This window comes from Piliocolobus tephrosceles, chromosome 10 (assembly GCF_002776525.5).
Source record: "Piliocolobus tephrosceles isolate RC106 chromosome 10, ASM277652v3, whole genome shotgun sequence".
NCBI lineage: Eukaryota > Metazoa > Chordata > Mammalia > Primates > Cercopithecidae > Piliocolobus > Piliocolobus tephrosceles.
Genome location: NC_045443.1, coordinates 47,818,224 through 47,833,704, shown reverse-complemented (window position 1 = coordinate 47,833,704; position 15,481 = coordinate 47,818,224). Strand labels below are relative to the sequence as shown.

Sequence of the window (15,481 nt, the reverse complement as noted above, 5' to 3'; positions counted from 1 at the left end):
GTACTCTAGCCTAGGTGACAGAGACCTTTCTCAAAAAAAAAAAAAAAGAAAAGAAAAAGAAAGACTAGTAGGAATCATACCTGCCAACAAATTGGATAATCTACAAAAAAATTGGATAAATTCCTAGAAACATAAACCTACCAAGACTGAATCATGAAAAAATAGAAAATCTCAACAGATCTGTAACTAGTAAGGAGATTGAATCAGTAATTGAAAACTCTCCAACAAAGAAAAGCCCAGGACCTGACAGCCTCACTGGAGAATTCTATCAAACATTTAAATAAGAATTAATGTAAATCTTTCTCTAACTCTTTCAGAAAAATTGAAGAGGAGGATCACTTGAGCCCGGGAGGTCGAGGCTGCAGTGAGCTATGATCACACTGCTGCACTCCAGCCTGGGCAACAGAGGGAGACCCTGTTTTTTTAAAAAAACAAACAAACAAACAAACAAAAAATAGTTATGTTTCTATACACTAACAATGAATTACCTGAAAAGAAAATTAAGAAAATAATGCCATTTATAATAACATCAAAAAGAACAAAATACTTAGGAATAGACTTAACAGAGGAGGTGAAAAACTTGTACATTAAAAACTGTAAAACATCTCTGAAAGAAATTAAAGAAGACATAGGAAAGAGATCCTGTGTTCATGGACTGGAAGACTTTATATTGTTAAAGTGTTGTTACTGTTCAAAGCATTTTAAAGATTCAGTGGAATCCCTATCAAAATCCCAATGGCATTTTTTTCCAGAGATAGAAAAAAACAATTCTAAACTTTTTATATGGAATCTCAAAAGATTCCAAATAGCCAAAATAATCTTTAAAAAGAAGCACAAAGCTGAAGTCTTTATATTTCTTTTTTTTGAAATGGAGTCTCAGTCTGTCGCCCAGGCTAGAGTGCAATGGCGCGGTCTCGGCTCACTGCAACCTCTGCCTCCTGGTTCAAGTGATCCTCCTGCCTCAGCCTCCCAAGTAGCTAGGACTATGGGCATGTGCCACCACGCCTGGCTAATTTTTTGTATTTTTAGTAGAGAGAGGGTTTCACCATGTTGGTCAGGCTGGTCTTGAAGTCCTGACCTCAAGTGAGCCACCTGTCTTGGCCTCCCAAAGTGCTGTGATTACAGGCGTGAGCCACCACGCCCGGCCTATATTTCCTTATTTCGAAACTATTACAGGATGGGTATGGTGGCTCACACAAGTAATCCCAACACTTTGGGAGGCTGAGTGGGGAGGATCGCTTGAGCCCAGGAGTTCAAGACCAGCCTGGGAAACACAGTGAGATTCTGTCCCTATTTAAAAAAAATATAATTACAAAGCTCCAGTATTCAAAATAGTTTGGTACTGGCATAAAGACCGACATAAAGACCAACAGAACAATAGAGAGCCCAGGAATACATCCTCACATAGAAGGTCAAATGATTTTCAACAAAGGTGCCAAAACTACACAATGGGAAAAGGACAGTCTCTTCAACGAATGTGTTAGGAAAACTGAATAACCACATGCAAAAGAATGAAAAATGGGCCCTTATTTAACATGATATACAAAAACTGACTCAACTCCTAGAAGAAAATAGAGGGGAAAAGCTTCATGACATTGGATTTGACAACAATGTATTGAATGTGACACCAAAAACACAGGCAATAAGAGCAAAAATAGGCAAATAAGACTACATTAAACTTAAAAACTTCTGCACATCAGAGAAACAATCAACAGAATAAAAAGATAACCTGCAAAATGGGAGAAAGTATTTACAAACCATATATTGGGTAGGGTGTTAATATCCAAAATAAAGACCTCCTATAACCTAGTAACAAAAAAAATTAACCCAATTTTTTAAATGGGCAAAGGACTTGAATAGACATTTCTCCAGAGAAGATAAACAACCAACAATCATATGAAAAGATGCTCAACATCACTTTCTTCAAGGAAATTAAAATCAAAACCACAATGAGGTACTACTTCACAGCCACTAGAATGGCCATACCTTACTTACATCCATTAGAATTTTTTCTGTATCAAAAAATCAGAAAATACGTGTTGAAGAGGTTTGGAGAAATTGGAATGCTTATGCACCACTGGTGGGACTGTAAAACAATATAGCTTCTATGGAAAATAGTATGGAGTTTCCTCAAAGATTAAAAAAACAGATTTACCATATGATTGAGCAATTCCACTTCTGGACATATCTCCAAATGAACAGAAAACAGGATCTCAAAGAAATATTTGTACTCATATTCACTGCAGCATTATTCACAATAACTAAGATGTGAGAAGCAACCAAATCCCCACTGTGGTGGAAGAGATAAGCAAAACATGGTATATACATACAAAGAAATATTATTCAGCCTTAAAAAAATAAGGAAATCCCATCATCCGCCACAACATGGATGAACCCTGAGGACACTGTGTAGAGTAAAATAAGCCAATCACAAAAAGACAAATACTGCATGATTTCAGTTATATGACGTACTCAAATTCACAGAAGCAGGAAGTAGAATGGTGGTTGCTGGAGGCTGAGAGGAGGGGAAAATGAATTGTTGTTCAACAGATATGGAATTTCAGTCACACAAGATGAAGAAGTTCTAGAGATCTGCTGTACAATAACATGCATAGTTACCAATACTGTAATGTATACCTAAAAACTGTCAAAAAGATACATTTATGTGTTTTTTTAACCACAAAAAAAATATTTTATGTAGTTTTTAAAATTACATCTGCATTCTAAGCCTTTCCACAAGGCTTTCTATAGGCTGGATTATAGCAAAGTTTTGTGATGTTTTCATTTGGTACTTTATTTTTTGAGACAGAGTTTCACTCTTGTTGCCCAGGCTGAAGTGCAGTGGCATTATCTCCGCTCACTACAACCTCCGCCTCCTGGGTTCAAGAGATTCCCCTGCCTCAGCCTCCTGAGTAGCTGGGATTACAGGCACCCACCACCACCCCTGGCTAATTTTTTGTATTTTTAGTAGAGATGGGGTTTCATCATGTTGGTCAGGCTGGTCTCAAACTCCTGACTTCAGATGATCCACCCACCTTCGCTTTCCAAAGCGCTGGGATTACAGGTGTGAGCCACGGTGCCTGGGGCTCGTTTGGCACTTAATATAGTTTCTTTTTTACATATAGATCTCTGATTTTTGAAGCTTATACTCTTTTTGAGACAAAGTCTCTCTTTCACCCAGGCCGGATAGCAGTGGCACAATCTCGGCTCACAGCAGCCTCTGCCTCCTGGGTTCAAGTGATTCTCACGTCTCAGCATCCTGAGTAGCTGGGATGACAGGCACTCACCACCATACCCAGCTAATTTTTTTGTATTTTTAGTAGAGATGGGGTTTCACCATGTTGGCCAGCCTGGCCTTGAACTCCTGACCTCACGTGATTTGCCCACTTCAGCCTCCCAACTTGCTGGGATTACAGGTGTGAGCCACCACATCTGACCTGAAGTTTATGCTTATACGTGGTGTGAGATATGGATCTAATTAATCTTTTTCCAGCTGTCCTAGTGTCATTTATTTAGAAGTACATTTTTGTCCTAGTGATTTGTAATGTAATCTTTATTGTACACTAAATTCCCAGATATACACCTGTCTACCTCTGAACTTGTTATTCCAATGGTCTGCCTGTTAATCTGTGTGCCATACTAAACTGTTTTAATTACAGTCTCTATAGGATGTTTTAATATCTGGTACGTGTAGTCACTCTTTGTAGCTTTTCTTTCTCAGTGTTCTCTTAGCTATTCTTATATGTTTATTTTCCCAAATGAACTTCAAAAATGAGTTTTCTAACTCAATAAATAAATTTGATGCTGCTTTTACTGGCATTAGATTAGATTTGTAAAGTAATTTAGACAGACTTGGCATCTTCGTGGTGTTAAACTGCCCTAAGAACAATAGATGTCTTTCCGTTTACTAGGTCTACTTTTTTGTCTTTCAGGGTTTTAAAGTTTTTTTCATAAAGGTTTTAGACATTTCTTAAGTTTATCCCTAAATATATTTTACCTTTAGTGCTTTTGTAAATGAAGTTTGCTGTACTATTGTGTCTTTTAACTGCTTATTATTTGCATATGTGAAGGTTGTTGATTTCTGTACTAATGTTGTATCTTGCTGACCAAATTGTTTTAATTCTGTCATTGATTCTCTTGAGTTTTCTAGATAAATATCTTATAAACTGTAAATACAGTTTTACTTCTTTTCTAATTCTTACACTTCTCACTGATTTTTCTCGTCCATCTGCATTGGCAAATACCTATGGTACAATTAAAATGTTAGTATCTTTAGGATTAAAAAAAAAAAAAGCGCTTGCAAGTAAGGTGGGGCTGCGGGGGGAAGAACAACCCAACATAAAAAAAAATAGAGGCTGGGCGCGGTGGCTCATGCCTGTAATCCTAGCACTTTGGGAGGCAGAGACAGGCGGATCACGAGGTCAGGAGATCGAGACCATCCTGGCTAACACGGTGAAACCTCATCTCTACTAAAAAATACAAAAAATTAGCTGGGCATGGTGGCAGGCGCCTGTAGTCCCAGCTACTCAGGAGGCTGAGGCAGGAGAATGGCGTGAACCCAGGAGGTGGAGCTTGAAGTGAACTGAGATCCAGCTACTGCACTCCAGCCTGGGCGACAGAGCAAGACTCCATCTCAAAAAAAATAAATAAATAAATAAAATAAAATAAAATAAAAAATAGGCTTAGGCAATGGACAAGTAGTTTACAGAAGAAGCACAAATGGCCAGTAAACGTATCTCCAAATGTCCAATCTCATTCGTAACAAAAGAAATAATAATACCTTTACCATTAAGATAAGAGAGTAGCCACTTCCTCCCACATTTATGGATAACACTGAAACATTTCTTTTCTCATCTTTCCCAAAAAGACAAGTGGAATATGTTATTTTTAGTCTCAAAGTAACTGCTCCTATTCTTTTTATTTTTTGAGAGGGAGTGTCGAAATGTTGCCCAGGCTGGAGTGCAGTGGCATGATGTCGGCTCACTGCAAGCTCCGCCTCCTGGGTTCAAGCAATTCTGCCTCAGTCTCTCGTGTAGCTGGGACTACAGGCGCATGCCACCATGCCTGGCTAATTTTTGTATTTTTAGTAGAAACGGGTTTTGGTCAGGCTGGTCTCCAACTCCTGACCTCAAGTGATCCACCTGCCTCGGCCTCCCAAAATGCTGGGATTACAGGCGTGAGCCACCGTGCCCGGCCACCTGCTCCTATTCTTGGCTTATTTTTACAAAGTGGTTAGCATATGATCCATGAATGGCACAGCTGGGCTTTAAGGACCAGGGCGAGAACTGAGAACAAGTGCCCTTACCTGTTAGGATTTTTCCATAGACAGACAGATAGGGATAGAGGGAAAGGCAGATGTGTAGGTGGGTTGAGTCATAAAGCAGAGAGGTATAGTTCAAGGAATTCCTTGCAAGCCAACAAGCAGTCATGTCATTTTTCCTTAATTTCTAAGGTACTGACCTCTTGCAGAAGCAGCAATGATTAATTTCTTAAATAGGATATCACAATACTAATTAGGGCACTACTCAGTGCAGGGTGGAGAGGAAGAGGAGGGGATATTTTAATTTTCCATTTCACATTCCCCTGCTTTGATAAATTATGTTTCTTCTGCCTGGAATATCCAAATAACTATCCATCCTTCAAAATGGCTCAGACATCACCACCTCCATTCTGAAGCCCATTCTTGACACCGCATGCCTTCCCGTCTCCCTCTTCTGTGTCACCTCTGTACCTTGTATTGAGGTGGGGGAAGAAAAAAAAAACCCTCCACCTTAGGCAACATGGTGAAACCCTGTCCACAAAAAATACAAAAATTATCCAGGCATGGCAGGGTTTGTCTGTAGTCCCAGCTACTAGAGCTAAGGAGGGACGATAGTTTGAGCCCAGGAGGCGGAGGTTGGAGTGAGCTGACTCTGTCACTCCACTGCAACCTAGACAACAAAGCCGGACCCTGTCCCCCACCCCACCCCCCAAAAAAAAGAGATGGACAAGAAAAACAGAAGAAAAACTCCTGTGTTTTCATCTAGGTTTCTCTAGCAATCTAACATTTTTCAAATTATAGGAAATTTACAATAAATGCTTGCTGAACTGAATTCAACTTACCTTCTACAGCATGAGGAATGTATCAAAAATAAAATGATCTTGGTGTGCCAGTGCCAGTCATCACCAGATCAGAGATTAGATTTGGACAGAGACAGAAAAGTTCACAATTAGGGTGGCAAAGCGAGTTAGTACTGCATTTAGCTCCCAGCATTAAATCAGAAGAATCCATACTTAGAGTAAAAGTCATTAAGAACAGTAACTAGGCCTGGCATGGTGGCTCACACCTGTAATCCCAGCACACTGAGAGGCCAGGGTGGGTGGATCACTTGAGGCCAGGAGTTTGAGACCAGCCTGGCCAACATAGGGAAACCTCATCTTTATTAAAAATACAAAAATTAGCTGGGTGTGGTGGCATGTGCCTGTAATCCTAGCTACTCGGGAGACTGAGGCATGAGAATTACTTTAACCCAGGAGGTGGAGGTTGCAATGAGCCAAGATAGCACCACTGCATTCCAGCCTGGGCAACAGAGTGAGACTCTTGTCTTAAAAGTAATAATAATAATAGATAGGGCGCGGTGGCTCACGCCTGTAATTCCAGCACTTTGGGAGGCCAAGGCAGATGGATCACGAGGTCAGGAGTTTGAGACCAGCCTGGCCAATATGGTGAAACCCCGTCTCTACTAAAAGTACAAAAATTAGTTGGGTGTGGTGGCACGTGCCTGTAGTCCCAGCTACTTGGGAGGCTGAGGCAGAAGAATCACTTGAATCCAGGAGGTAGAGGTTGCAGTGAGCTGAGATCGTGCCACTGCACTCCAGCCTGGGCAACAGAGCGAGACTCTATCTCAAAATAAATACATAAAATAAATAAATAAAATAATTAAGATCTTAAAATCTATCTTTAAAATTTACAATATGCATAAATTTTATGTTATTTTACCATAATAAAAGATTGAAAAAAATACACATTGCAAAAATATCTAAACATATATAATGCTAAAGTAAAAATTTTCCCTAGACCCATCACTTCCCAAAAATAATCCTGCCTCAATAGTTTGGTATATATTTTTCCAGGTCTCCATGTCTATAAACATAGTAGCATATGTTTATATTATTATAACATAATAATGTTATAAATATTACAAGTATAAACATATTATTTATAAAAATCAGATTATATGCTACATACTGTCTTGCCTTTACTATTTAAAAAGTATATTTTGGGCTAGGCAAGATGGTTCACCACTGTAATCCCAGCACCTGGGGGAGGCCAAGGCGGGAGGATTGCTTAAAATCAGGAGTTCGAGACCAGCGTGGGCAACAAAGTGAGATCCCATCTCAACAAAAAATAAAGTAAGTTGGCCAGGCACAGTGGCTCACGCCTGTAATCCCAGCACTTTGGGAGGCCGAGGCGGGCGGATTACGAGGTCAGGAGATCGAGACCATCCTGGCTAACATGGTGAAACCCCGCCTCTACTAAAAACACAAAAAATTAGCCGGGCGTGGTGGTGGGTGCCTATAGTCCCAGTTACTCGGGAGGCTGAGGCAGGAGAATGGCGTGAACCCAAGAGGCAGAGCCTGCAGTGAGCCAAAATCGTGCCACTGCACTCCAGCCTAGGCGACAGAGCAAAACTCTATCTCAAAAAAATTAAAATAAAATAAGTTAACCTGGCACAGTAGCGTGTGCCTGCAGTTCCAGCTACTTGAGAGGCTGAAGCAGGAAGACTGCTTGCACCCAGGAGTTAGACACTGCACTGAGCCATGATATTCCAGCCTGAGTGACAGAGTGAGACCCTGTCTCAAAAAAAAAAAAAAAAAAAAGGATGTTGTACATCCTTCCATATTTGCACAAATACATCTACCTCAAGTTAACTTTCATAAAATTTTATTGTGTGAACATTCTATGACTTATTTAACCATTGGACTATACATAATACCACAACAAACAGCTTTGTATATGTATGTATATATCTTTATGCACACGAGTTGTTTATATAAAATGAATTCTTAGAAGCAAAATTTCTGGATAAAGAACATGACTATTTAAAATTTTAAAGATATTGCCAAACTGTTGGGCTATTACTTTTAAGACATTACCAACTTATTTTTAGCTCTGAAATGAAATAATTTTATACTGCATTTATACTGATTATACAATTGTAGCATCCTTGGAATTTACTTAGTTCAATCACGATTGCATATTTAATTGAATCTATGATGTCGTCTTGTATAAAACATTCTGATTTTAGGTATGTTAAAAGTGAGAAAAATGTCCTCCTTATATTAGAAGGAAAAATGATTCCTAGCTATCTTAGAAAATGATTAATCACTTCTACTGAGAAAGTAACAGACAACAGCAAATCAAATTTTTTAATTTACTAATTAAAAAGAGTACATTTCCAAAGTATTTTTATATGTGATATGAAACATGTAATGGCAAACTGGACAAAGCTAGGGAATTATTCACATTAAGAAAGCTTTAGAAGGCCTGTAACATCTGGATAATTAGTAATTACAGAGCATGTTTTTCCCTGTCACAGGCATTCACAGCAACAGATCACAAAACAAATCAAGCCACCCAACTATTTTCTAACATGATAAACCCTGACCCATACACCAGTGTCAAAAAGAGATGGTCAGTTATCTATTAGCAAAGACTCCTATTGATAACAACAGGCAGCTCTCTTAACTGAATTTGACTCATTCAACAACACACAATTCATCTTGATCTTTGATAAAGAAGTCACTTCCAGAGTTCAGTCCCCAGACACAAGTGACTTTGGACATTTCTCCCAGAAGCATGTGGAAGCTGGGTATCATTTTCCAGTACTCATGTTTGAGCTGAATAAGGTAATACAAATACTCCCCTAACGTCCTGTTTTATTTTTGTTGTTTTGTTTGAAGTACCTAACTTCTCAAGAGATTAACATCAAGAGAGTCAGAATGACTTAAAATAAGATCACTTTCCATCTCAGGCATTAATTTGTGTTTTCTACATTTGAGACCATACTACGCGTATGGAGGTGCATCATGCCTGGATGTGCAGGAAAAAGAAATATACTAATAAGGTAGTATACTTGAAATGTAAGCTCCCTCTTGGCTAAAGCACAAAGAATGGAATCAGGTCAGATAATCTAAACTCTGAATAAAGGTAAGTTCTTTATACTGTGTCTGAAATGTGAACACTAAGCCTATTTAGATTTAATTATGATTGGTTGAAATGTTTTAGGTGTTAATAAGCCTCCATCAAATAAGAAAGGGTTTTATAATTACACTTACCAGCATTAATATAAAATCCTTCTTATGTAGCCATCACTTTATTCCGAATTGTTGCAATTTTTATTAAACATACCCTACATTCTTCAGCTATTTTTGCACATGACATGTAAATGTAACCCTTTCTATGACTGCAATAGCAAGCAGATATAAGTTCAGCTCCCATCAATCTCCACTACTTATCTGCCCCACCTCTGCAGCTGCTGCTGGTCTCTTCTCAAATGATCCTCCTGCCTCGGCCTCCCTGAGTCCTGGGATTAGAGGTACGAGCCACCCCTGCTGATTTCTTCTTATTAGGAGAAGCCCGAATTCTCAGAGACTCAATTTCTTTCACATCCTGAGCTTTCTTTCGCTATTTAGTTGAGCAATTCCTAATACACTGAAAAATTTGATTTTCACCCAAAGTCTATGCTTGCATCCTCTTTTCACATTCCCCTCCTGATAGGATTGCAGGACCCTCATAGCTTTCAATATCTTCAAGGTTTCTAAATCACTTTTTCTCCCCTACTTCACCTCATTCTGGCCTACTTCTTGCTACTATCCTTTAAACACACACACACGCACGCGCGCGCGCGCGCGCACATGCACATACACACAGAAGAACTCCCAGTGAGATGAACATACAACTGTTAAAAACTCTCCAGTACACCAGCACCTAGCCAACAATCTCCACAGTCAGCTGACTAGTATCTGATCCACAGCATATGCCTTCTAATACTTGGGATAATCAAAAAGCAATGGTGCAAAAGAGCAGGGACTACAGATTACAGCTGGGTTTTAACAGGTGAAGCTCAAAATTTTATAGTACTAAATAAGCTCACAAAAAACTTTTTCACATTTGATTGGCTTGGATACAGAATGTTGAAAATCACCCTTCTGGACCCTTAATAATCCTTTATTACATGCTGTAAAAACAAAGAAAAAGGAAGGTAAAACACACACACACTCCCAGAAGGCCAGGGATGAAAGCTGTGAAGGCTAAAAACCCTTCTGGACAGGTTGGAGCATGCTGCTGCTGAACCTGGGCTCCAGCCTCAAAAGGCAACACTAGGTGGCTGGAAAATCAGGCTTAGGTGATTGGCAACAAAGGGGAGCACCTGAATGCTTTGCTACTTCCAGCCCTCCCTTTCTCTAATCCTTTCCTTAACTAGTAACTACTACGTGTTTTGGTTTTTTTTTTTTTGAGACGGAGTCTCACTCTGTCGCCCAGACTGGAGTGCAGTGGCGCGATCTCGGCTCACTGCAAGCTCCACCTCCCGGGTTCACGCCATTCTCCTGCCTCAGCCTCCCGAGCAGATGAGAGTACGAGCGCCCGTCACCATGCCTGGCTAATTTTTTTGTATTTTTAGTAGAGACAGGGTTTCACTGTGTTAGCCAGCATGGTCTCGAACTCCTGACCTCAAGTGATCCACCCACCTTGGCCTCCCAAAGTGCTAGGATTACAGGCGTGAGCCACCCCACCTGGCCTACTAGTAAATACTTCTATTCTCTTCTTTCTGCAAAGTATCTGTTTAGCTCTTAGACATGGAAGGCCCTGTGCCAAGGCACTCCAGTCTATAGCTGGAGTGAGCTACTGAAACAAATACAAATCTGATGATGTTACTGCTCTACTGAAAATCCTTCAGTGACATTCAAGATCCCACAAGATCTGGTCTCTGTTAATCCTTCTAGCCTCATCTCCCACCTCTTTCTGGCCCTTGCATTCTAAGTTCTGAACACTATTTCCCTGGCTAACTCTTGTTTGTCTGCCATGACTCAGCTTAGATGTCTTGTTCTCTGAGCAAGCCTCTCTTGATCACTCAAGACCAGTTTAGGTATAAAATTACCACCTCTATTTTTTTTCCCTTGACTGGACACTTCTCATCCTTTTCTCTTTCTGTGTGTGAAAATATCTATCTAGTAAAACCAGCTCACAAAATAGCTGATGCAGCTCTTCAACTGTGTCCTTTCCTCATTTTCTCTAAAGCAGTTTTTGAGAGGATGTGATACAGACTGTGTTTTTCAGTTCAAGAAAATGTTAAGGCAACCTTGGTCAGCACGAAGAAGACAAAAATGTGAAGAAAATAAATAATATCTCCATTAGTCTTTTTGCTTAATTCTGCCACTTCTTAAAACAAGAAATGTGCCGCAGAGACTACTCTTGGTGCAGTGGACAGGAAGTGGGCATCGGAAGGGCCTGCTGCACCACACATGCTCTAGCGATCTACCAGTTGCTCCTCTGCTTATCAAAGCTGCACACCTGGTACTGGCCGCCAGGTGGTCCTGAGCACCGTGCAAGCAGGAGTATGCTCCTGCTGCCAGACAGGCATGCCGTGCTCCTTCCCTTCCTGTGGTACTTTTTGGGTTAGAAGAAATAACTAATTTGAAACTTCATTGAGAGTTTTCTTTCAGCTCCATCAGTTAAGAGAGACCAGTTACGCAATAGCTCTAGCTCTGGCAAACACAGAAGGGCCTGCCTCTTCCAATAGAATCCACTGAGCTCTCCCAGTACCACCCACGAGACCCAACCCTCCACTTTCTTATTTATTTATTTATTCACATGGCCTTTGTGCTTGCATGCTTGTCTGGTCTCTTCTTAAACTGTTAAATTCCTTGAGGGCAGAAACAGTCTTTATTTTTTTTGAGACGGAGTCTCACTCTGTCGCCCAGGATGGAGTACAGTGGTGGGATCTCAGCTCACTGCAAGCTCCACCTCCCGGGTTCAAGTGATTCTCCTGCCTCAGCCTCCTGAGTAGCTGGGATTACAGGCACCCACCAACCACCATGCCCCACTAATTTTTGTATTTTTAGTACAGACGAGGTTTCACCGTGTTGGCCAGGCTGGTCTCAAACTCCTGACCTCAAGTGATCTGCCCACCTCAGTCTCCCAAAGTGCTGGGGTTACAAGCGTGAGCCATGTTGCCTAGCTGGAAACAGTCTTAGGTACTGTTCCCTTTCCAGCAAATTACTGAGTACCTACTATACCTGACACATAGTCGGGCACAAAATAAATGACTGGTGAATGAGTTAATATAGACTTGTTGTTGCCTCATGGGGGGGGGGGGGGGGGGAAACAAGTATTGGAAGCTCTCAGGATAAACAGTTCATACTATTGTAAGGAAAACGATTCAGCTGGTCATTCTGCAGCTTCTCCTCACCTGATCGATATCGTTCATCCCTGGCTCCCCCAGATCGAGTTCGGTGGTACTTAGAGGGAGCAGAAGTTTGAGCTGCAGGTGGAGCAGGTGTCTGGTTTCTAAGTTCCTTCTGTACTGCTGAATCAGTTTCTAAAAAAGGAAGTTTAAAAGATGGTTATCCAGTAACAGTAATAGCTAACATTTTCTAAAGCCCTTTAAGCATTCCCACAACACTCTGAGCTAGGTACTATTACCCCATTCACAGCAAAGGGCTAGAGAGTTTTAATATAAATACATAAATATGATGCAAAGACATCCAAACTAAAAAATATCATCGTAGAGCCTTAAATGTCAACAGGCTGATAAGAGAGGAATAGCCAGAAGACAAATGTAAATTAAAAAGCCATTCTAGAGACTCCAAAGAGAGGCAGCAGTGATGGGGAGCTGACTGCATATGACCCCCAATCCTAAACAGTGAGACAACGAATAGCTTGGGGAGCCTTAGCTACTATACCGTCAGTCACTCCAGATAAACATAATTCAAGCAAAAACAGGGTGATTATGCAAGCACAGCTTCAAGTCTATTAGCCCTTCTTCCAACTGAACTCATCACTGACCCTGCCCTGTCCCCATACTCTGCCCTCCCAAAATACACTGTCTTATCAAGAATATAGGGATGGGGTAAATAAACAGAAAAACACTAAGTTCTGATGTTTTCCTGCCTTTTTATCTCAAATGATTAATTCCAAATTTGTTTCTTAAAAAAATTACAATAAGAAAATTTAACATGAGATGTACGTTTTTAACAAAATTTTGAGTGTAAAATACAGTAGTATTAATATCTTATTAGTATTAATAAGGCACGATGTTATAAAGCAGAACTTACTAATCTTGGATAACTGAAACTTTATACCTGCAGAACAGCAATGTCTCATTTCCCGCTCCCTATATCCCCCGGCAACCACCATTCTACTCTCTGCTTTTATGAGCTTGACTCTCTTAGATATCCCATATAAGTGGAATCATGCAGTATTTGTTCTTCTGTTACTGCTTTATTTCCCTCAGCATAATGTCCTCCAGGTTCACCCATGTTGTCACATATTGCAGGATTTCCTTCTTTAAGGCTTGTTTTAAGTTTCTGAAATAGCACCTAGTTATGCCCAGCAAGGCAGCTTCCACACAGCAAATTAAGTGCCCAGTATATTAAGATGTCGTCTACACAGCAAATGTACTGCTCCAGACCCCAGCTCAGAATCAGCCTATAAGGCCAAAAAATTAAGGGGGGGGGGGGGAGAAAAAGACTCAAAGCAGTGGTCTGGGGAGTACAGGCAACAGTGCTACACACCCCAGTAAACACTGATGGCATCAAAGTATTACCGGAACTGAGATTCATAATGACAATGTTTTATCGTTTAAAAAGAAAAAAAAAAGCAGGTAGCATGCTGGAAAGGTCATGTGTTGGGGCTCTAGTCAATAGTCCTGGCTGAGCCCAGCCCTCCACCTGCCCTGTCAAGGCAGCAAACATTTGAATGAGCCATCTTAGACTGTCCAGAGCAGCCCATCTACCACGTGAGGGGGAAGACAACCACTGAATGACCCCAGCTGGCAACCATATAGAGCAAAATAATCACTGAAATTAGCCCTGCCCAAATTCCTGGCCCACAAAACCATTATTTCTTTAAATGGCTCATACATACACACACACACACACACGGAAGAGTATATTTTAGGGTCTTCTCCACTAATATGCTTTTATGGATCTGGAAATGCTGTTTTTGATGGTTCCTCTTTTTTTTTTTTTTTTTTGAGATGGAGTCTCGCTCTGTCACCCAGGCTGGAGTGTGGAGTGCAGTGGCCAGATCTCAGCTCACTGCAAGCTCCGCCCCCCGGGTTTACGCCATTCTCCTGCCTCAGCCTCCCGAGTAGCTGGGACTACAGGCGCCCGCCACCTCGCCCGGCTAATTTTTTGTATTTTTTAGTAGAGACGGGGTTTCACTGTATTAGCCAGGATGGTCTCGATCTCCTGACCTTGTGATCCGCCCGTCTCGGCCTCCCAAAGTGCTGGGATTACAGGCTTGAGCCATGATGGTTCCTCTTAACTGAGCTTTTCATTAGAAAATATATTAACCGAGTAGAAAATGTTTCAGAAACAGATTTACAATGTCTGGGATTATAATTGAAGTTTTTTATCAACCTAAATTCTCTTCAGAATCTATTTCACAGAATAGCTATACTAAATTCTTAACATTTTCCATACCTTGTTTACATTTTCTAGTTTTACCAATCAAAAGTAAGAAAGACTCTGTCTCAAAAAAAATTGTGGAGATTTATTCCCACCTTGGCTCACTTGCAAGGGCAATGATTTATCATGAATGGAGGCAGAAAATGAGCAGCCTGGGCAACATAGCAAGACCCTGTCTCTTAAAAAAAAAAATTAGCTGGGCATGGTAGCGCACATCTGTGGTCCCAGCTTCCTGGGAGGCTAAGACAGGAGGATCACTTGAGTCTGGGAGGTCGAGGTTGCAGTGAGCCGTGATCACACCATTGCCCTCCAGCTTGGGGAACAGAGCAAGACCCTGCCTTAAGAAAAAAAGAAAATGCTGAAAGCAAATGCAGTAAAATATTAACAGAAATTATCCTGGGTGATGAGAGTTTGGATAATTTACATATTTTTCCACAGGTTTTACAAGTTTTCTGTAATTAAGAAAAGCTCTTTTTCTGAATGTAAAATTGATGTTTACCACAGGATATCAAGAAAATAGTTAAGTATAAAGAATAAAATTTAAATTTTATCAGATCTTCTTCATTATAAGGTCATAACCATGTACAACAGATCCCTACCCAAAATCAGTTAAAACAATACTTGTCAGCTTCCTAAATTATGACACTGAGTAGGTTTTTCCAACTTCCTATTTTTATTTATTTATTTATTTTTTGAGACAAAGTCTTGCTCTGATGCCCAGGCTAGAGTGCAGTGGCACAACCTCTGCCTACTGTAACCTTCACCTCCTGGGCTCAAGCGATTCTCCTGCCTCAGCCTCCCGAGTAGC

At 40.6% G+C, this 15,481-nt stretch overlaps 1 protein-coding gene across 2 annotated transcripts in view; it reads right to left on the bottom strand.

Annotated features, from left to right (window-relative positions):
• Positions 1-15,481, bottom strand: part of DIP2B (disco interacting protein 2 homolog B) — a 260,554-nt gene that overhangs the window by 101,615 nt on the left and 143,458 nt on the right. For both annotated transcript variants that reach the window (XM_023211143.3, XM_023211144.2), the window contains exon 3: positions 12,453-12,581. In XM_023211143.3, coding sequence (XP_023066911.2) covers positions 12,453-12,581 — 129 coding nt within the window. The remainder of the gene's footprint in view (positions 1-12,452; positions 12,582-15,481) is intronic.